General features: G+C 36.5%; 1 protein-coding gene across 3 annotated transcripts in view; it reads left to right on the forward strand.

The window, feature by feature from the left end:
• Positions 1 to 20,696, forward strand: part of msna (moesin a) — a 40,887-nt gene extending 20,191 nt beyond the window's left edge. For all 3 annotated transcript variants that reach the window (XM_088596773.1, XM_088596775.1, XM_088596774.1), the window contains exons 3-13: positions 7,029 to 7,124; positions 7,573 to 7,847; positions 8,803 to 8,886; positions 10,088 to 10,234; positions 10,508 to 10,604; positions 11,294 to 11,457; positions 11,877 to 12,007; positions 12,291 to 12,451; positions 13,400 to 13,492; positions 15,227 to 15,457; positions 18,972 to 20,696. In XM_088596773.1, coding sequence (XP_088452899.1) covers positions 7,029 to 7,124; positions 7,573 to 7,847; positions 8,803 to 8,886; positions 10,088 to 10,234; positions 10,508 to 10,604; positions 11,294 to 11,457; positions 11,877 to 12,007; positions 12,291 to 12,451; positions 13,400 to 13,492; positions 15,227 to 15,457; positions 18,972 to 19,136 — 1,644 coding nt within the window. In that variant the 3' untranslated portion in view covers positions 19,137 to 20,696. The remainder of the gene's footprint in view (positions 1 to 7,028; positions 7,125 to 7,572; positions 7,848 to 8,802; positions 8,887 to 10,087; positions 10,235 to 10,507; positions 10,605 to 11,293; positions 11,458 to 11,876; positions 12,008 to 12,290; positions 12,452 to 13,399; positions 13,493 to 15,226; positions 15,458 to 18,971) is intronic.
• Positions 20,697 to 22,668: the final 1,972 nt, after the last annotated feature.

Genomic DNA, 22,668 nt, shown 5'->3' on the forward strand with positions numbered 1-22,668 from the left:
TTCGAATGGCAAACAGGGTCAATGCCGAGTTAACATGGAAAACAAGCCAAGGGGTGATCTGGGATCGAGGTAGAAAATAGAAGAGGTCAAGATTCCAAGCAAGCCAAAACTAGGGACTCGGAGATGCAACTCTATAACAGAACCCTGAGCAATGTCCTAGGGGTACTGGGAATTGGAGATGTCCTTAAGTACTCTGCACCTACTAATGCAGGTGAGGATGTAAATTGGCCAAAGGTGATGCAGATTTCCTGTCGGCATTCCTTTCCATGGTAACAAGCTCTGAGTGACAGGAGTGTGGCTGGTTTCCATTGAAAATGCTGGCTTGTTCCACAGTGTTAACTTGGGGTTAAGCCTAGCAATAGTTACAACAATGTTTCTGCCTTGTGTTTACAACATTTGAACTTGACCAATTAATAAGTAAATAGGTTAGTAAGGTATTTTATGGAAAATAGGCTTTTCATGTGTTCTGCAAAGAATAAAACTAATGTAGGAGGATTTCCTGTTGATTAGTCATAGAACTAAAAGAGTAAGCATGATATCACCCTCTCAGTCAGTACGTCTAAGTATTGTCTTGGGGTGTCTTGGCACTCGTTGCTGTAGATTTTATATGGGCACATAGTGGATGGTCACAGTGCTTTGGTTCAAGAAACATAATCTTCTACCTTAGTAGCAGTTCTAAGTCTTGGTGCTCAAGTACCCTTGACTGCAGGTTTTGGTCCACTCAGGCTGAGTTCTTAATCATAGGCTAATTTAGTTACATTTCCTATTTGAGGTGTTTTTTTATGTATGCTTTCAGCTCTTAATATGTTGAAAGAGATTTATTTTTGGTATGAACTCTGTGCTAATGAGTGAGTACTAGGATGTCCCTTATTCAGTTATGCCTGCTGAAATCAAGCTAATTTGACGTAAGCAGATGGAAACTTGATAAATCAGTGGTTATCTGATAGTGTTATTCCCACTTTTGTCTGTTCGCTATTAGTTCTACCTATTGGAGAGCGGTTTTGTCAGAAATAAGGGAACAAATGAATTATTTTCTAGTTCAGTAGGGACAACATAAAATTCTGTTTGTTGAACTAAAAATTTTAGTGGACAAAAAGTCCAGTAAGCAGATCAGTTACAGCCAATGGTTTAGGACTGAGAAGCACTGCTCTTCACACTTCAAGATTGTTTGAGACAGACCTAGAATTTGTTTTTAATTTTGTTTTTAGTTTGTAATAGTTTATATTGTTGGCTAAAGTAGTATCCTCTCTTGCTAGGTCTTAAATGTTCTCATTTTCCTTAAACTTTTGCAGACTTGTTTTAAATGCTAGACCCTGAATTTTTATATTTCTATGGAAGATGCTATTTGCTTCTTATGGAGCGTATAGATGGGCAGAAAGTTGGGGCATTGGAACTGCATGGAGCACAGTAGGGGAATTGCTGTTCAGATAAATATTCCAGGTGTGATGCTGTAAACTCTAATTTCATAGTTTACTGTAGATTCAGTGTCAAAAATGGCTGCAATTTCACAGGCCAGGATTGCTAGTCATATCCACTGAATGTGTAAGCTTATTAGCTACACTTAAGACTACCATTTTTTATAAAAAATAAGGACAGGTTAAGGCACAGTATTGAAATAGTGAAATGCTTGCTTTACCTCAGTACTGCTTTAGAAATGGAGAAATGCTTTGAACATGTTTATATAACAGCAATAAATGATGGAGTCTTAAAATTAAAATTAATAGGACAGGAGATGACAACTGTTTCAATTTACTGGTTTACATAATTTCTTTGGGCTCTCCAGACTCTTTCAGTTATGTTTTTTAGTGTGTTCTTGGCAGATTAATGTATTATAGCTGCTACTCAGATTTAACAAATTCTAGTGTAATAGAGCTCAGCCCAAGACTGATCTGCCAGTGTTTGTACAGAAACAGATGGGTTTTCTCTAAAGACGTCCGTTTACTTTTGGACACATTGGTGAACTTTCTAGTGATCCGCAATAAGGCTCTTGTGTTCTAACTTAGAATACAAGCTTTGTTTGTCCTTGAGAATCCTCCTTATTTCTTCTTTCTTTACTTTGATTTTGAAGTGTAATTTGGAAACAATATTTGAAAAGATGGAAGAAATTACTTTAAAATAAATCAGTTAATTGATTTAAAAAAAAGTTTTAAGAAACAGCCCTGGATTACGAGTGCCTGTGGAACTCTTTGTTTTTGACTTCTTATGTTGCACAACCTTTTCAGTCTTTAGGGTTGCTTAAGAACACATTAAATGTAATAATTCCAAAAATTAAACAGCCCAAGGTTGTTTTTCCTTAGTCTGCAATAAAACGATTATTGTAGTAGGAATACGAAGAATATATTGATGTTTTGTGCTCAGCTTTTCAACAGTAATTTTGTTTGGAAGAAAGTGTGGGCCCACTGCTTTAGCTGTCCATTAAAACACCATTTTTCTTTCAATATTTCCTTCAAAAAACTGACAGCATTTTCTATGCTGATGCATTAAATTATCTAAAGGTATTTCAGTAAGTAGCAGCTTGGCTACAATTGTTATTTGGATCCAAAAAGTGTTCTGTTTTTCTATTTGGAATTTTTATACTAACCTATTTTGTTGCAGGGACAAATTCTGTGAACTGTAAAATGCAGTTGAGTCTCTTTAATCTCAAAAGAAATGTGTATAAACAAGTTAATATTTAAATATTTAAGTTAAAATTTCTTTTTTGGGCAGGCTATTCAGTTGTTCCTAAAAGGCCACATACACACAAACAAAATTGCCTAGAAAAGCTCTTATCATTCACCATAATAACCCAAAATACAGACCCATTGTTGTAATTTAAGTTAATGTACCCAGTAATGAAACCAATTAATTTATTAGCAGCTGAGGATGAATGACCCAGAAAGATCTGAAACTGCCATATTCAACAAAGTATTTTACTAAGTATATTCAGTATGATTCAGGGTTAAGCCCCCACCTTAGTATTCAGTTCTTTATGAGATATTAGTACTGTATATTTGAAAAGCAGTGACAAAACTATTATATAAATTAATGAATGAATATAGCTGGTAATTACAGTATGGAACTTGTAATAAAACCTACTCTTGTCATGAAAGTGCTTGGTATTGTGACTACCATAGGAGATGAACAGATCTGAAATTGCTACTTACCCTCTACTTAACTTATTAATGTTCCCAAATTTAGCTGTGGGGGCAGTGTACTGCTGTTTTTGATAGGTTGAGTTTGACCCATGTTACTCCCTGGGGTATTGAATTTTCCAGAACTATCTGTTGGAAGCATCAGTTTGCTGTGGCTGGCTGTATCTCGTGTCTTGATTCCAAAGGACAGTGAAATCCGTACTTGCTTTCTTAATTGAAGATCTTGTAGTGAATCACAGAAGGTAGCAAAAAAAAAAGTCTTCCACTGTTAAGAATGTTTTCTGGCTTATGACTTTTATTTTAAAATTCAGTTTTTTAAATGAAGAATTCACTGGTAACCAAACTAGTTGGGACAGCATTTAGTGCTGTTCCTTTTATAATGTTTCCATTAAGTGCTTGAATATGTGCTTGCTTTTTTTCTATGTACTGTAGGTTCATGCTCATAGTTATAACTGGTCAGTGTCATACTGTGGATAGTATAGTTTGTAGTGTGACTGACATAAGCAGTTCACTAGTGCTGAGAGTTTATCCTGGTTATATATGCTTAAATAAAGATAAGGATGTTTGTAATGGGATAGCTGAGAGGTATCTAGGTTTAAGTTGGATCTGAAGACTGGAAACAGTGTAAGATAAAGAAAAAAGACCGCACTTCCACAGGATGCAAGACTTATCTGTACTTTTTAAAAATAAATAATTCATTGTGCCTGTACAATGAAGAATACATTCAATTTCAGCAAGCCTCCAGGGTTACCACTGACAAAAATGAAACCCTACATTTGGTTGAACAGTGCGCTTTTACAAAACTGCCTCCAATAGTAACCTAAAAACATCATCAGGAAATCACTGTTTAGTTTCAGTACTACCCATTGCTGTTGGTGATAAAATTTCATTTAAATGACCTCCGCTTATTAGTACTAGTTCTTTTAAGTGAGGCTGATGATAACAGCAGTGCATTCATTTGTGGAAATTAGAGTAATTAAAGTAAATTACAACAGAATTCTGCCAAAGCTTGTTTTTTTGTTTTTTTAAGAAACTACCATGTTGGAAAAAGCTTTAGAAGGTGTAGTAAAACTAAAACAGCGATTATATATCTGATACTTTTTAACAAGAACTTAATTTTCATTTCTATGAATCAAACTTTTGACATTTATAGTCCCTTGCAAAAGTACTCAGCTTAATATTTGTTATACAAACAACGTATTTCACAGATTCAAAGCAAAGTACATAAAACAAGGAAGTAAATAGAACATTTTAAAGTTAAGTGGGAGATGGGAGAAAATGTCCACGCTTTAAATTTCTTAGCCATTCCACAAAGAGGGCTTATATCGAACTAAAAAAAGATGAAAACAGAATTTTAATGGACCTTTTTCTTCTATTGTTACATCTGATGAAAATCCAATATACAGCAGTACAGTCAACACTAACCCTACAGCCATGCTGTGATGATGGTAGCATCAGTAAGGATTGGGGAGCTTGTCAATTGTGATGGGAACGTAGATGGAGCAACGTACTGGCAAATCACAGAGGAAAACCTGCCTCTGACCTCGAACTGGCACAAAAAATCACATTTCAACAGGACAATGATCCAGTGCAAGGCCACAGCTCCACTGGAGCGGATTGGAAATAAGGAAGTGAATGTCCTTAGGTGGCACAGTCAGAATTACTTGGTGAATTTGTGTGAAATATCTGAAAACTACTGTTGCCAGGAGCTGGAGCAAATCTGTCAAGAAGAATGGGCACAAATTGCACTAAGCCAGTGTGCAAAGTTGGTAGAAATTTATCTGGAGCTTTAATTGCTGTCAAAGGAACATGCACGAAATATTGAATTAATGTGTTGGCATACTTATTCAATCAATATATTTAAGCTATTTCACTTTAGTTTTTCTTGACCTTTACATTTCCTACCCTTAGAATTCTTCATTTTCAAGATTCAGGTGTTGAATAAAGTATTTCTAAAAACTTGTATGCGTCATTTTATAATTTTACAAAATAGGACACCATAGGAAGTTTATGAATACTTTTACAAAGGTGGTGTACATACACTGTCATAACATTTTGGTGTAATGACTTGGTTAGTTCCTTCTGAAAATACTTTGCTATGTAGTTCTGTTTAAGGGAAATGTGTATTAACAAATACACTAATACATGGTAAAAAGTGGTAAATTATAACTATATGTCTGTTCCTGCCTTCAAATTTTGAAAACAAGCTACTAAATCGCATAAAAACACCTAATATCTTCAACAAAACATACATTTGCTATACATTTTTTAAATAATTTACTAGTTCTTATAATCCAAATGTTGCCTTACATTGTGCATTGTGTGTTTCTTATCACACCCTTGGGTACATTTTTGCTTTTGTACTCCACACGTATAAAAAAATACTGATATAAAAATAGTCAACATGCATTCAACATCCATTTGGCGCGTATTTTGTTTGTTTTGCTTTTTTTCTTGGTTTGGCTTTTATATTGGGAAGTCCTGTTATATTACACCTAGTAACAATCTTGACTGCAGAGATCGAATAAGACCAGAGGAGGACTTTTGCGTAGCATTTTGAAGCTATTTTTGGTGTGAGAAAGTGATTGACCCTGCCCTTAAAGTTGTGCTGCTGTTTCCATTTCATGCACCGTACGTAGATGCTCCATCAGTGAGTCATTACTGTGAAAGCGATTTTCTCTGTTAATCCTGCCATGTAAATCTGCAACGTTCAGATGTAAAATCCTTGGCTACGACTTGATTAGATTTTCCAGAGTTATCAAGCTTCTGCTATAGCCTAAGGCTGGCATTCAGTCCTATAAGCTGTTGTGCCCTGTCCTCTTAACCATTGAATCTTAACCTTGAACTCCAGACTTTTCTGTCCCTGTAGTTCTTTTTACCTCTCTTAAGTCCAGTTAAAACCTAACCAGATAAACTGGAAATAAACCTAGAAATGTGATTCATATCTAAATTATTTCTATATTTGTGAATCCATTTAAAAGTGGAAACTACAGTTGGGACTTTCTTAAAACGATGCATATATTTTGAAAGTAGTCTGATATTTTTTTTTTGCAGGGCCTCAGATGTATTTAATCTATCACTTTGTTGTGCCGAGATACATTTCTAATTTACTGACACAAACAATGAACAAAGGTAAAACTGCTGTGTGCATGATCTGTGTTTTGTAGTTTTTTTTTAAAAAAAACCTATTAGTTGTCAACATGCAGCAGCAAAATGCAACAATTAAACCCATATTTCGGATACGAAAACACGTCCCTAACTGTCATAGTTTTTGCACATGAAAAGTGTAACCTACAGCAGATTTGCTTCTTTTTCATAAGTAACGTTTCTACAAATGAGTGCAGTTGAAGGGTATCTGACTCACACACCCAGACCCATGAGATTTTTTTTTTTACCTAGACCCGCCATGCAAGAAAGTCTCTCTGCCTCAAGATTGATAGCAATTTGGGTGTTGTCATTAAGAGGAAACACTTTTCATTTACGTTTACATCTCCAAAAATGCTTTTTGTACAGGACCTTCCCAGGATTTGTAGGACATGTTATTGGGCACATCTGGAGTGCAGTTTTTTGTCAGGTCTTTGTCGTTTGCTTTTACCTGAATTTACAAATGATTTGTAATCATTCCTTGCAGAAAATAGTGACAGAATAAAGAGGAAGAAATAGAAGAAAATGGGATCAAATAAATGTACATGCAAAGAAAAAAACACAATTGCTTTATAGATTCTGGGCTGGGAACCTAGTTGCAAACGGAGCTCTTGCCTTGCCAGTGAGTTTATTAAAATGTTCCCTGCAGCTATGACTTTGACTTAGAATTCTAAAAAAATAACAACAAAAACTTCAAAATGTAATGGATGTGCATGATTTATTAGTTAAAACTAATATTTTTTTTGTTCTTAGGTGGTGAAAACTATTGGGCTGAGAGAGGTTTGGTTTTTTGGACTACAGTACCAGGATACCAAGGGCTTCTCCACTTGGCTTAAACTCAATAAAAAGGTAAAATTACAGGGGAATTATGATCTTTGGAAGAGATCAAATTCATAGCATTTGTGGATTTAATTTTACAGTTTTAAAATCCAACCTTGCAGGGAGTAATCTCCAGAACAGGAAATTGCATTTGGACTTCAGAATTACAAATTGTTTATACTTTTGACACACTCCGCTCTCTAGTTTGTTGTATTTTGCTTTTGTTTTAAACAAAGTAGATTATTCTTGCAGATTGCTGTAAAGTAAAAAATAATATTATGCCTCCAGTAAAACAGAGAGATAATGTGTTCAGTGGGAAATATTTGCAATGCCTATCATTAGAATCATATCTTAATTTATCATATTGTATCTTTTAAAGAATAAAATGATGGACTGCTTTTTCATTACATTACATCACAACTCCTCACACGCCCTGGAGACAAGCTGCTAAATGTGGTTTTATTTTCTCTGTTGCCAGGTGACAGCGCAGGATGTGCGAAAGGAAAGCCCACTGCTGTTCAAGTTTCGGGCAAAGTTCTACCCTGAGGATGTGTCGGAGGAGTTAATCCAGGAGACAACACAGCGACTCTTCTTCTTGCAGGTCAAGGAGGGAATCCTCAATGATGATATCTACTGTCCCCCTGAAACAGCCGTGTTGTTGGCCTCATATGCAGTGCAGGCCAAGTATGGAGATTATAACAAAGATGCCCACAGTCCAGGATACCTGGCCAGTGACAAGCTACTCCCACAGAGGTACGCCCCTGTCATGTAAAGCTTCGTAAAACTTTTTAAACCATGAACAGGATCAGATTTTGATTTTCTAAAGGTATTGTACTTTTTTTGCTTTGCTGGAAAAAATGTAAATAATTGCTTACTGCATATGATCCACTTAAGTTTTACTTGTATACTAGCACTGGGAACGGTTTATATTTAATTTATGTTTCTATAATGCTGGATGTTTTTTTTTAATTAGTCAAACTGATTAATCTACAACATTTGAAGTTCATTGGATTGCCAATAGCTGTTGTTCATTCATTTACTATGTGAACACACTTATGGAATTGTGGTCTGTTATTTGTTTTAAGTATAAAGGAAAATACATGACTTACTCTTTAAAAAGGCTAAGAATATTCCTATATTTTGTTGAACAAAACTCAGTAGTAAGGCAGTGTGATATCAGATGTCTTGTGTAAGTTGTTTATCATCTTTATAATGAACTGAACAACAAGAGAAACCGCTAATAGACAAGACAGAACTCAAACACTTTTAGGACATTTTGTTTGCCCTTTCTTCATTCACAGTATATGGATATTTTGCAACTGTGGTCGTTTTGTAATATTTTCTTAATGGATGCAATTTACTGAATCTTAGATAAATCAGAATGAACCATCTCTCATGTGAAAGGATGTTTGATAAACTCACCTTTTTAGACCTAGGGTGCATAATTTAAAGAACAAGGGGACAGGTAAAATTGATCTTTTTGTAAAATAGTTGGTTTCTGCTGGAGCATTCAAGTTAAGGCTTTGTAGTTGTGATTGTACAAGCAGAGCCATTTACAGAATGGTAAACAGGGATCCGATTCACTTTTTTTTTTAGAGAATCTCTGAGGTTTTTCAGAAATGTCATGGTTCATGTGTCTGAGAATTTGGGTAGGTCTTTTCCAGACATTTGTCAGATCAGTTCACAAATTGTTCCATATGGTTTTCAGAGTACTGGAGCAGCACAAACTGAATAAGGAGCAGTGGGAGGAACGTATTCAGGTGTGGCACGAAGAGCACAGAGGAATGCTGAGGTATGTACAGTAGTACGCATAAAAATTCCAATTCTGATGCCTTAATTCATCCATCTTTACAATATTTAACTTTTTAACTTTCCTGCTGAGTTTTTTTCTTTATGAGTGTATATAACAGAAATGTACAGTATTAGTGGTTTAAAATGTATCTCTTCCAAGCAGAAAGTCTGCTTGCCTATGACGAAATTTTAATTTGTTTTCCGTTCCTCCCCCTTCTGTGAAGGAGTGTGGAAAAACTAGCAGTTTTGAAACCTGAAAGTGTTGCACAAATTATATTGGAGAAAGGGATGAATAATCACTTGTTCCAGTGATATGAGCTTACCTTTTTTTCCTTTGTAAACAATACCATCTTTAATAAGCAAATTTAAGAAAAAATTGTTAAATTTAAATTTTTAGTAGTTGTCGTAGAATGTCTGTTTGGAGTAGAATTTCCTTGGTTATAATTGTATTTATGTTGTATTTATGATGTGAAGGCAACATACAGTATATGAAACATAACATTCTGCATCTATTATTACCTTGGTCAGACATGCAAGAGTGTGTAGCTGGAAAAACTTTAATCGCACCTGTTGATTAATCAGTGGGTATTTTCTAGGCCATAGGTTCCCAGTCATGGTCTGGGAGAATTTTTAATTGCTCTCAGGTTTTAAACATGTTAGAGGCTGACTTTTAACTATTGCTTTTCATAAGTAACGTAAAAACATGCTACTTAAAATTACATTAAAAGATGTTCATTCACTTACGTAAAGACATTGGACAGCACAGAAACGTTTAAAACCTGTGTTGAAAGGGAAATATTGTGGTAAACTATTAATATTAATCATGCACAGTGGCTTAATTTTAACAAAAGTTATTGTAGTAATCTCACATTATAAATAACCAAAATGCTGGATAAAAATGAAAGTAGAAAACACAAAATTGGCCTGCAGTTACCAAAACAAAAGCAGTACAATCAAGCCATTAGCTTTACAGTGAAGATTGTGGAATCTGAAGGAAAGAGTCTAAACAGAATACAGTGTCATAACTAAGATTCAAACTGATTAAATTAAAATTGTCTGTAAATGCAGTATATTTCTAGAGTTAGGTAAATTCTAGATCTCTCAATGGTACCCCATATAGGATTGCAGTATCTGTACTTTTTGTCAAAGTCAAAATGCTAAATGCGGTTTGTTGAAGATGATGAGGAAAAAATGTTCAACAGGGAGGATTCTATGATGGAGTACCTGAAGATTGCACAGGATCTGGAGATGTATGGCGTGAACTACTTCAGCATCAAGAACAAAAAAGGATCAGAACTGTGGCTGGGAGTGGATGCTCTGGGACTTAATATATATGAGCAAAATGACAAGTAAGTTGAGAGTTCTTCCTTTCTAGAAACACTTTTTTTTGGCAAATTTCTCTCCATTTTTATTTTGCATGCTGCTTAAGAGGTATTGGTCCATACGTACAACAATTAACTTCTTTTCTTGTCTTTTAGTAATTATTGATCACATTGTTCCAGAGCTGAAAATATACTGTCTACTGATCAAACATAATTTTTTGTACTGTTTGATTCTTAATAATGAATTGACTGAATAAATGCTTCCACTAATATTAAGACACGCCTTTGCCTTTTTAAAAGGATGACTCCTAAAATTGGATTCCCATGGAGTGAGATCAGAAATATTTCCTTTAATGATAAGAAGTTTGTCATCAAACCAATTGACAAGAAAGCACCGGTATGTAAACTGCCATTTCCTTTGTTTCATTCTGTTATATTTAACTTGCTAGGTATTGAGTAATAATGAGCTGGATAAAGTCACTGGGCAGTAAGCTGTTCTGTATTTGAATAACAGTTTCACAGTCTGCAATATTGCTTTCTTCTACGTTTTGTAATCTTCCTTCAGTTTTTTTTTTCAAGGCAGACAGCTGTGCCATCTTGAAAAAACAGAGCACTTACTGCTATTAAAATGATTTGAAAAAATGAAATCTTTCCTGTATGGAGAAAGAAGTAACATAATTACATAAAATTTGAAGTGAGATTGAACATGTCATTCTCCCTCTAAAGGAGTTATGCTGTTAAAAGTGTCCTAGATACCTAGAGCTTTTCACACAGACCTGAGACTTACAAAAAAGAAGGCAGACCTTTATTGCGAGGATTTATTTTTGCTTGGCCTCCTGCTTTTTCAATGTTATGCATTGAATATAAAAATTGAATATGAATGAATTGTTCCAAATGTTCAAAGCACATGAAGAGACAATTTTTATGAATTAAAAATGAGCCAGATAACGTAAATCTGAGCAATTTTTCTTCTTCAAGAAAAGAATGCTAAACAAAGTCGTTAATATATTTTTTACTGTAATTAAAAAAGGAAAAATGGTGTCTTAGGGATGTTATTAACACATCTAAACCGGCTTCCTCTTTCAGGACTTTGTGTTTTATGCCCCTCGTCTGAGGATCAACAAGCGGATACTTGCCCTCTGTATGGGAAACCATGAGCTGTACATGAGGCGGCGCAAACCAGACACCATTGAGGTACAGCAGATGAAGGCCCAGGCTCGGGAGGAGAAGCACCAGAAGCAGATGGAAAGGTTGGTTATAATCAATAAGATGTTCCCCTTCAGTCATTCACAAATGCCATACAATGATTCAGACTTTTCTGCCTCTGAATCTCAAAAACTGCTGTACATACATACTGTAAATGCCTATCTGCTGTTTCTGTTTGGAAGTCTTACTATTGTTCTGTTTTATGCACGTTTCAGGTTTATTTGATCACTCAGATAACAGGCTTATACTGTATGTACTGTAGATTCACATTAGTTACCCTAACAGAAGGCTCCACAGCCGAAACGTTGTGTTTTCTTTCTTCTCTTTTCAGCATGGAATAAACCTATTATTTGTTCCTTAAGCATTGCCCGTTGTACTAAGTTATTCACAGTTCTGTCCTGATATGAGTAATGAGTTGACTACACTTGCTTTCAGAAATACAACAGTTTTTTCTTGTACTCAGGGCACTTTTAGAAAATGAAAAGAAGAAGAGAGAACTGGCTGAGAAGGAGAAAGAGAAGATTGAACGTGAAAAGGAGGAGCTGATGGAGAGACTGAGGCAAATCGAGGAGCAAACTAAAAAGGCTCAGCAAGGTTGGAGGAAAAAACAACAACTTCAGTTTATTGAAGTACATTAGCATTGAATGGTCATGATAAAAAGGCTTTCAACTTATTTCCTTGGTCTGGAGCACAGCTGTCATTTTCAAAGTTCTCCCTCACAAGACAGTACATTTTTCTGTTATGTTTTCTTAAGGATCTGTGCAAAAACACTGAATCAGTGACACATATTTTGGACAACAGTTTTAGCTCAAACCTCCACAATTCTAAAACTCCAGGATTTGCCTTCATTACTGAAAGCCTGTGTTTGCCCCTGCAGAGCTGGAGGAGCAGACCCGTCGGGCTTTGGAGCTGGAACAGGAGAGGAAAAGTGCCCAGGAGGAGGCTGAGCGACTGGAGAAGGATCGCCGGATGGCAGAAGAAGCTAAGGCTGCAATCCTCCAGCAGTCCGAGAGCCAGATGAAAAACCAGGAGCACCTAGTGAGTGGGACCTACTGAATAATCCATCCATTTTGTATCCATTTAATCTGGTTCAGGGTCGCGGAGGAGCTGGTGTCTGTCTTTGAAGCAATGAACGCAAGGCAGGGTACACCCTGGACAGAAGACCAGTCCATCGCAAGGGCAGACACACACATTCACACTAGGGCCAGTTAACCTACAAGTGTGTCTGTGGGAGGAAACCAGAACACCCGGAGGAAAGCCACTCAAACACAGAGTATATTTGAACTTCACACACACCCCAGGCCTGGACCCCAATGCTATGAGGCAGCAATGCTAACCAAAGTGCCACCATGCTGCTAATCAGAAAAAATGCTTAGGCCTAGTAAAGTTAGACCCATGGTCGTACACAGTGCAGTGTATGCTGGCCTCACAAACGTGTTTTTATGTGAAACAGAATCTTCCACATTCATGTAGGTAGCTACGTCAGCATATGTAGGCTGCAAAAGAACACGTAAAGGTTTATTCCATGCTGTAAAGAGAATACCCGAAGAAGGCTCCACCGCTAAAACGTTGTGTTTCTTTTCGTCTCTTTTCGGCATGGAAAAAACCTTTACTTGTTCTGTTGCACATTCATGTCAGTCATTTGTTTTTGTTTTCCTGTTATTTTCTGAGTACAGTACATGTTTTTGTTTGAGGATAATTGGTAAAGCTAAAATGTATTTGTATAATTGTTCTTGCTGCATGTGTGGAGATCACAGTCACACCGGTCACAGTTATAGGTAGAATTCAAAGTGCTTGGTTATAAATGTTACAGCACAGGAAACAGTTATTAGACTGTTCAAATAAAGTGAGCTTGTTGGAAGGGAACTGGGGAATTCTTTTCTTTTTTGGTTTGCACATGGTGTGTCTGGTGAATGCATTTGTTATTTTAGACTCTTCAGTTTAGGAAAAAAAAATACCACCCTTTCCTTTTTTTTTCCTTTTTAGGCCACTGAACTGGCTGAACTGACTTCGAAAATCTCCCTCCTGGAGGACGCCAAGAAAAAGAAGGAAGATGAGGCCCTGCAGTGGCAGCAGAAGGTGAGGAGCCCTGGTCTACCCTTGTAGCTAAAATAAGTCTTACAAGGGCCTTCTAAAAATGAACTGAGGATAGAGCATATGAGAAAATGTTTCCTTAAAAAATAAAATGAAGGTTTTAACTTTACTTCATAAAGCAAAACAATTACATTTTGGTAAAGAAATGTACCCAATTAAAATGCCAAAGTTAACGTGAGAATAGGCATCCAAAGCTTTTAATCAACCTCCCATTGCTTTTGTTGGTCATAGTACAATGCTACGAACAAGGCTCCACAGCTGAAATGTTAATTTCTATCTTTTCTTTTCAGCATGGAATAAACATACTAACTTTGCAGCCTACGCATGCTGATGCAGCTACCCACCTTTAGTACAATGCTAACCCAAGATGTCTTTTCTATGATTGCTGTATCATTTGTATCCTGTGTGTCAGTTTTGTCCTGACTGCTCAGTGTGAAAAAGTAGAAGTTCTTGACCCGGGCTTAGCCTCAAAGGCGTGCATGCACAGCCTATCCAAGGCGTCGGTGAGCTCCAGTTGTCTGTAAAGGGTGGTCTTGCTTTCTCTGAGGCAGGGAAATCCTGTTTGCCTGGGAGGATGTTTGATGCCCCATTGTGATTTTTTTTCCATATTTTAGCTTTTGAAAGAGTGTAATTATAAATGGCAATTCCCAAATGTCCTGTTATTGTGCTCGCTAAAATAAACACCGATGGTTCCTTTGGTATACGAGCTGAAACTATCACCATTTCCTACATTACTTCATTAACAGTTTAGCAGTCACAGGTTTTTCAAGTACAGGTTCACTGAAATTCCAACTAAACTATCACGATGTTGATTTCAACCATCTCAGCATTTTCATAACTAATGTCATAGTTGAGCTTAAAAGTCACATTTCTCCTAAAGTAGAACAGGGTAAAATCTTCCAATATATTAATACAGATTGGTTAAAATATTTTTTGTGGGTTGTTCATTGTGCAAGCTAAGCCTTAAAGTTCATACATACAGAATTGGCTGTGCAAAAAGTCTTGCGGTGATGTTAGCAAGAGACACTAGTCTTAGTGTTCAGTAGTCTAATTACAGACCTACCAGGTACTGTGGAGTCTGCAAAGCTGTAGTGCTGTTTGCCTCTGTTGTTGGGTTGTTAGAAAGTTGTGTTCCCATTTTTTTTCCCCTAATCTGGCATGGGAGTCATTGACAGAGAGCCCAGTCTTTAAGCAATTGGTGATGTCAAACTGGGTGGATACATACTGTATATTATCACCAATTGTTTTATTTTTTTACAGAATACTGTAATTTACTTATGTAGTAGATTACTTTGTAATAATACAGCAAATATAGGCAGATATTGATCATTAGACTGAATATGATGTAAATATTAAATATTAATGCGTGAATGGTATGTAATAGCTGCTCCTTATTACCCAGGTGAGGCTGCACTTCATTGATGGATGAAGTAGGCCCTCTTCTATATGGAAAGTGTTTTGGGAGTTTATGGGTTGAAAAAATAACTTTTTAAATATAAGCCATTAGTTGTTGTCGCATAAAAACATTTTGTAAATGAAACAAACTACAATGGAGTGCGCATTTGTTGGATATAAAGCACAATGATAAGGTAGTGTATTACTGTTACTGTTACTATTACTGTCATGGAAGAGGTAATTGTACTTGAGGGATTGTGAAAAATTGGGGAAAGTTTTTGCCAAAAAGGCAGTTCATCCTCAACATTCGTGTTATTTTGTAAGGCGACCATGGTCCAGGAAGACCTGGAGAAGACCAAAGAGGAATTGAAATCCAAGATGATGGCTGCTCACGTACAGGAGCCAGTCCACGAAGAGAACGAGCATGATGAGAATGACGAGAGCAGCGCAGAGGCCAGCGCCGAGCTCACATCAGCGGGCACCTACAAGGATCGTAGCGAGGAGGAGCGCATGACAGAGGCGGAGAAGAATGAGCGTGTGCAGAAGCACCTAATGGTAAGCGGAAGTTTGAGTTTGATGTCCATACCATATAAGGAGGCTGTTCTTAATAAGAACTCTGATGACTATATAATAAAAATAATTTCTTACACTTATATAGTGCTTTTCTGGACACTCCACTCAAAGCTCTTTACAGGTAATGGGGACTCACCTCCACCATTACCACCGATGTGCGGCATCCACCTATATCATTAATATTGTTAATTGCGTCAAGAATGATAACAATACCAGAGACTATAAATTTGGTGCTCAAAATGTGAGCTTCATTTTCCATTTTAGAATATATTCTCATTCATGCTTCTTTCGGTAACTAGAAGCACTTGCATTTCTTTGATATCGGATTCAAAACAAAACCTAAATGCAAAAAATGCAATGAGTTCCTTGTATTATAACCAAATGGGGCATTTGTGTACCACCGTCGAAGATAAGCTAAATTTATGTATAACACTGACATATGTTTGGATTATTTAATAAAACAATCTAACATTAATAAGTACACTCTTTTTAATAAGTATGTGAACCCTTGCATTTAGTAACTAGTAGAACATCCTTTGGAACCACTGACTTAAATTAGTCATTTCCTGTGACCATATACAAGTCTTTCTGATCAACCTTTATGAATTTTAGGTTCTGGCTTACAAGAGTGCTTAAGGCTGGTGACATTGGAGGGTTTCCTCGTAACAAAAACCTCAGTTCTAGTTCTGCTGGAACATTTCAGTGGTGTTTAGGCCACTAAGAATATTTCCTGTTGTGGACAAAAACTTCAACTTTTAACTTGTTTGTATAGAGAGTGTTCTTCAGTAAGAACTTAAGTAAGAAATGAATCAAGAAGCAGCCATTTGGCCCATCAAGCCCTTATAGTAGTAGTACTTAGTAGTTCAGAGTATTTTATTCAGCCATACCATGAGTTCCATGTATTGGCTTCAGCAATATTCTGTTCTTAGTTTTAAACGCATTACAATTTAGTTTCCACTTGTGCCCTTGCAGTGGTATTGTGGTTCTTCCTGGTGCTCTTCAACTAACTTAAAATGGGTGGCAACATTCTTTTTAGATAGCAGTGGTTTGTTCCTACATAGTAAAGCCTAAAGGTTTTTAGATGCTGGTGTTCTTTGTGACTTTCTGGATGATTTTCTGGGCTACTCTTTTTTTTTTTTCCCCAAGACAAACGGTGCTGGGTAGAGTCACCGTGACCTTGAATATTTTCCATTTGTTAACTCCCTGTCTGATAGTGGATGGATGGAGCCCCAGATGATACAAACCATTTCTAAACATTTTCCAAACTGATAAGCATCAACTACCCTTTTTCTAAGGTTCTTTTAAATCTTTTTTTATCATGGCATTGTGTTTTAACATTTAACCTGTATAATGGTGACCATAATGGTCTCAAACTTTCTGACCATTATGCAGAACAGGGTTGCTCAAACTCTTCTTTACTTTTCCAGAGTATTTAGCTACTTAATTCTAATGATCACCTTTATTGTGCTAAAAAAACTAAGGTTTCAGTTATTTCACAGACACTGATTTTTAATTACTATTTTTTTCTATTTTGTACACCATTGCACTTCAGAAAATATTGAATTGGTAAATATAAACCATTTTGGTTATTAAAGGAAAGACCGTCTTTTGACTAAGTTTGTAATAGTAAGAAACTAATTCAGTAAGGATATGGTTCTACCTACCACTCCTCCTGACATATTCCTGCTTCAGTACAATGACTCATCATAAAGGCAAACTCATGTGAAATAAACTCGTCAGTTACATTCCTAACCTTAAAGAAATGTCCTTTCTGAATCAGAAAATTGGTTTCAGATGGTTTCCAGTTTAAACCTGTATGCCGTTGTGGATGATCAATAATAGATCCTCAAACAGATAAACAAACAATTATTTATCTAGTATTTTTTAGACACTAGTCTTTGTCTCTTGGCTAAAATAGAACATTAAGTGACTGAAAAAAAGCCTGTTTGTTACAGGATAATGTGTTGTGTGATATTTAATTTCTTACAATTTTATGACTTGGGCTCAGTTTATTAAAATAAGACTGTCAGTGTCGATGCTGCCAGTTTGTGGATCTTACATCTTTGGGGTATAAGAAGAATGTTCACAATGAAGTGTTAAATCTTAAACATATTAAGCCTTATAAATGTGTAAAAAATGTGCAATTTGATTTGGTATGACCAGAAGTCATGTTAACTTGTATTTTCTTGAAACTGATAGGGCTTGGTATTTTTGCAGTCTTTTCACTGCACACTTTTCAAATTGTGATTAAACCTTTCATGGAAGGGTATGGCATTTAAAATTGTTTTGAAGGTAATGCCACTCATTACATTTTCTTGGTTTAATATTCACTTCTACTATCAAGATGCCAGTAGTGATAGGATGTGACCTTCAAAAAAAAAACTTGGTTACTTGCAATACAGTAGGTGTCTAACTGTATACTTGACAGTTAGTTATGACTTATTTTAGACTTATTACAAGATGTTCTGCTATCATTGAAGACTTAATTGAATGCAATCAAGCTACAGTAGTTTTTAAAACATTTCTTGTAGAGAAAGAAGTACCAGTGTTTTGATTTCCTTGCTTAATCCTCCTACATGTTCTTAGCTAAACTACTGGTTTACTTAATTAGAAGACTACTAGTCTGCATGTTATTCTTGATTGTATACTTCACAATTTTTTTCTAAGATTTTAAATACTATTTTTTATGTTGCGCTGTTTATTGAATATCCGAAGGTTGTGCATAACATGTAGAATATTCAGAATAATATAATACAGAATTAAACTAATAGTACAAAGTGCTACTCATCAGTAGGCAAGATTTCAAGAATTTGGTTTAGAAAAAGTCAAGCCTTTTATCATACCGTATCTTGTTTGTAACAAAATACAAGGTCATGTTGTCATGTGCATGTTGCTATATATTAGATCTTAAAAGCATTTTGTAGAACCTTGGTTGCATTGGTGACCAGTGACTGCAGTCCCTTATTATTGTGTAAGATCCCCACTTCAGAATAGCTGCTAGGACCCTTGACTCGTGTGACACACCGATGAAACAGGGGCTCTGCCTTAGTGCAGGTTAAAATAAACAGAGGGGCTGTAAAAACAAAACCTAGCTCCCTCGCAGCTCTACACACAGGAGAATGTAATGTGTATGCTGGTGCATTTTAGGTGCTACTCCAGTATAATTTATATATGCGCCATAATACATGAACTACCGCATAGCTTGGTTTTTAGTGGTTGACTGATTGTAGGATGTCATCCAGCGATTTCTTGAAAGAAGACCAGTGCCTGGTTGGCAACCTGTGAAAACTTGCCACATCTTGAATAAAAATAGACCATACCAGACATTCAGTTTAATTCAGTTATCCTGGAACCAAATACTGTTCTTAAATTGTTTCAATGGCGGCCTCTAGTGGTATGAATTTTCAGCTTCTCCAGCTCCGCAGGGGTAATGCACCACGTTGTTTCATGGAGATTGTAACGTGCGTTTTTTTCTTTTTGGCTTGCTTTTCCTTAGGCTTTGAGTTCAGAGCTGGCCAACGCCCGGGATGAGACCAAGAAAACGCAGAATGACATGATCCATGCAGAGAATGTGAGAGCAGGGCGGGATAAGTACAAGACACTGCGCCAGATCAGGCAAGGCAATACCAAGCAGCGCATCGATGAGTTTGAGTCCATGTGATCGGTGCCCGCTGATACCTGTGCTGGAACCACTACAGAGGAGTCCCATTGGACACTGCCGCCCCTTCACTGCAAACCTGTCTTGAACTAATCAGCAGTTACCTTTCAAGATGTGGTAAATACAATACATTAATACTGAAACCGGAACATTTAATGTGAATTGCAACCATTTTGACTCAGTTTTCATGGGCGTACTGTTACAATTTATAGTTGGTTATTGCCTGACAAAGCAGTAGACCAATTTTTGTTTTGTACACGTACTAATTTTAATTGGTTCAGTCTTCCCATTCAGTGTCAATAAAAATGTTCTAGTAAAGTTTCAGTGTTCAGTAGTCTAATTGCATACCATACACCAGGATAGTAGGTATTGGGAATGATTTAGGAACTGTGAGAAAAACAGACCTCAAAAGCATCTGATTGATGATTGAACCTTAGTGTGTTTTGATCCCCATCTTAAATTGACAACAAACAATAAAACACCAGCTTGGAACCACCTAATGGTTAAATGAAGGAGTTGTACAAATAGAACTGATTTTCTCTTGGTGTTTATTTTATGTTATGGGGAATATTAAACATGCTCAGGGTTAAATAAGAGAACTAATAACAGTTCTAAGTTAATTTTGACCTCTTCAATCAAATCTTCTGAACCCAAAAGCTGCTTTGATGCAATAGAGTAAAATATCACATTTAAGCATGACTAGAATAAATGTTGTGCAGCAATAAAGCATGTCAACAGTCATTTAGTAGTGTGTTTAAAAAGGCTTGTTTTTAATAGTATTTCTCAGATTGTGCCTTCAATAAAAGAGGTTGAGCAGGTTTGTAGTGAGGAGTCTGTTCAATTGGATGGCTCCCCACTCTTAGTAAGTTCAGTACAGTAAGATACAATAGAAACTGTATTTCTTAGTTATTTTTTTATTTTAAGCTTTTAACTTTTTTGTAAGTCCACAATGTTGTGTTCTTGAAAAGCAGTTCTTGTCTTCGTTACGTGAAAAATCAGATAATTTGCAGTATTATATTTTCAGACTCAGTATTAGATCACAATCCATGCAAGGCTGCAAAACCATGATTGCTCCTTTTGTAGTTGGTTACATATTTTTCAGTGAGTATTATTCTCTGATATATCTGTTATGATTTTTATAGCTAAGCAGAGTAGTAAGTAAAAGATATATAGGATTTTCTTTTTATATAACAAATCTTTTGCGAAATGTTGTATAATATGAAGCATCAACTATTTTGAAATAAAAATATTGTATGCAGCCTAATTGTTTCAAGGCTTGCTTAGAATATTTCCATTTTTGTTTTGTCTTTATTAAAAAATAGCTTTGTGATTTTATAAAAAAAAGCAAGAAATGTATGTATTACTAATGTAAGAGGCCCATTGAAATATTCATTTTAGCCTTTTTTGTTAAATTATGTGAAAGACAGAATGCCACCATATCAGAAGAATGTTAATATTGCATTGCTGTATTAGCGACAGGCAGTGCCTTGTTTTCATAATAATAAAAATGTTCGCTGCTTGAAAGGTTTTCATTTCAAAACTGTAATAAAATTTAAAATAATCTGGTGACTGTAATATTTTCTCTCCTTCCACCTCTCTCCTCTGTAAGTGGGTGGGTGGGTGCTGGTGAATATGCACACACCAGGCAATCATATGGAGCTATTCTCATTTAGTAATTAACTGGCCCTCCACAGCCTGTGGAAATGGTTTGAGCTGGAACTTGAACGTATTCTGAAGATTTTCAGATATTTGCTGTCCAATCTCACCTCATGAAAACCACCCTTTAATGAGGATGATGGTGTGTGAGAATGAACTGTGTCCGTTTGTAAGATGGCTGAGATTTCTTCTTGACAGGGAAGGCACACAAACTAATTAACTAAGTTCTGACTAATTAAGGATGAGCCACAGGTGTGGAGGCTCTTTAAGACACACTGAACACCTCCCGGAGGGACAAGTAGACCCCCGGAAGGGGAGGACCATTCCTCCGATTGTCCTGGAGCGGATTGTGACGGAACATCAAGGTCGTCATTTTTCCTTCATTTTATTTTTCGTTTTGCCTGTCCTGCCGTGCATCTCCACTGGGGCGGGCTGACCCTTTTTGCACAGGTTGAGGTTTTTTGTTTTGTTTTGTTTTGTTTTGTTTTGTTTTGTTTTGGCCTTGTGCTCCCTGCTCTACCAGACTGGACCCTGTCTGGCTGTGCTAAGCGGGTTCTTTTTCCCAGGCTGGGCCCTATTAAGTACGGTAGAGTAAGTTCAGACTGGATGCCGCAATGCATGGCAGCGCATATTTCTTTTTCGTCCCCCAACATCCCCCCTTTTGTGTTAGTTTTGTTGTGTTGTTTTCTCGAACCTCACACCGGTGCCTCCTCCCCCTCAGATGGGCCACTGACTTTTATTGGTGCTTGCTGTGGCTCCTCCCACTCCCGCATTGTTACAGTATATAAAACCACACTCTTACACCTTTTTCTCTATTCTACATGCTGTGTATCTGTGTATCTGAAACATCAGGTGCAGTTTTTCACTGGTTTTATTTTGAACCATGACCGCAGTCTTTTTGCACATGAGGAAATACTGTACATTCTGACAAATACAGATCTCTGTAGAGTGCTTAGATGCTCTATAGCAGATGGAGCTATGAGATGTAGGAAAAACCTTTCTTTATCGAGTACTTTCATCTCTTCATCAAAGGATCCCACAGTACATTGCTTACAGGTGGGGCCTCACTTAATTCATCCTTACCAGGATGGCATGTGCCAGCCATTTTAAATACATACTGTATATGTGTGCATGTACCTGGATACAATATTGTTGCTAATACCATTAAACTCTGCAGGTCAAGGGCAGTGTGCATTTAGAGAGGGATATTTGCACAAGTATTTAGTTGCTTAATAATTCAATTATAAATGATGTAGAATTTTTCTGGACATCCTTGGGTGATGGGAAAGATGTCACTGGTTAAGAGTTACATGTACTGAATTTATGGACGTAATGTGTGCCACAGGTGAAGGATCCCTGTTATGATTTGATTACATTTAGATGGGTAAATCGTATATCTTTTGTGCACTATAGACTTTTTGCACAAAACCTTTTACTGATAAAGATCATCTATGAACTACAGTGCAATTTGTTTTTAGGCACAGAGCAGTAGAACTCTTGAAATGGGAGTTTGCTAATCTTTCTTTAGGGGCCTTTGATTAGAACAGCCAGAGCAAAACAAGCGTCGTCATCACCTATTACATTTAAATGTTATAGACTTACCATTTTAGCAGAAACAGGGAAAATATACAGGAAATGCAGTAAAACTAGAAAGTAGTAATTCAGTGCAAGATGACAATGGTAATTTAATCATCATAAAACCATGCAAATATACTGTATACTGTATGTGGACTGATGGATATGGTCAGTTTCAGTCAGTGGCCTTTTTCTTTGTGACCTTAACCAGAAATGGTCTTAAGTGCCAATTTACTATAAATGATGCTTATTACTTTCTGATTGCTACTTCTACCTGTGGCTTTTTTTAATCATTATTGTGTTG

Source organism: Lepisosteus platostomus, chromosome 10 (assembly GCF_059453375.1).
Source record: "Lepisosteus platostomus isolate fLepPlt1 chromosome 10, fLepPlt1.hap1, whole genome shotgun sequence".
NCBI lineage: Eukaryota > Metazoa > Chordata > Actinopteri > Semionotiformes > Lepisosteidae > Lepisosteus > Lepisosteus platostomus.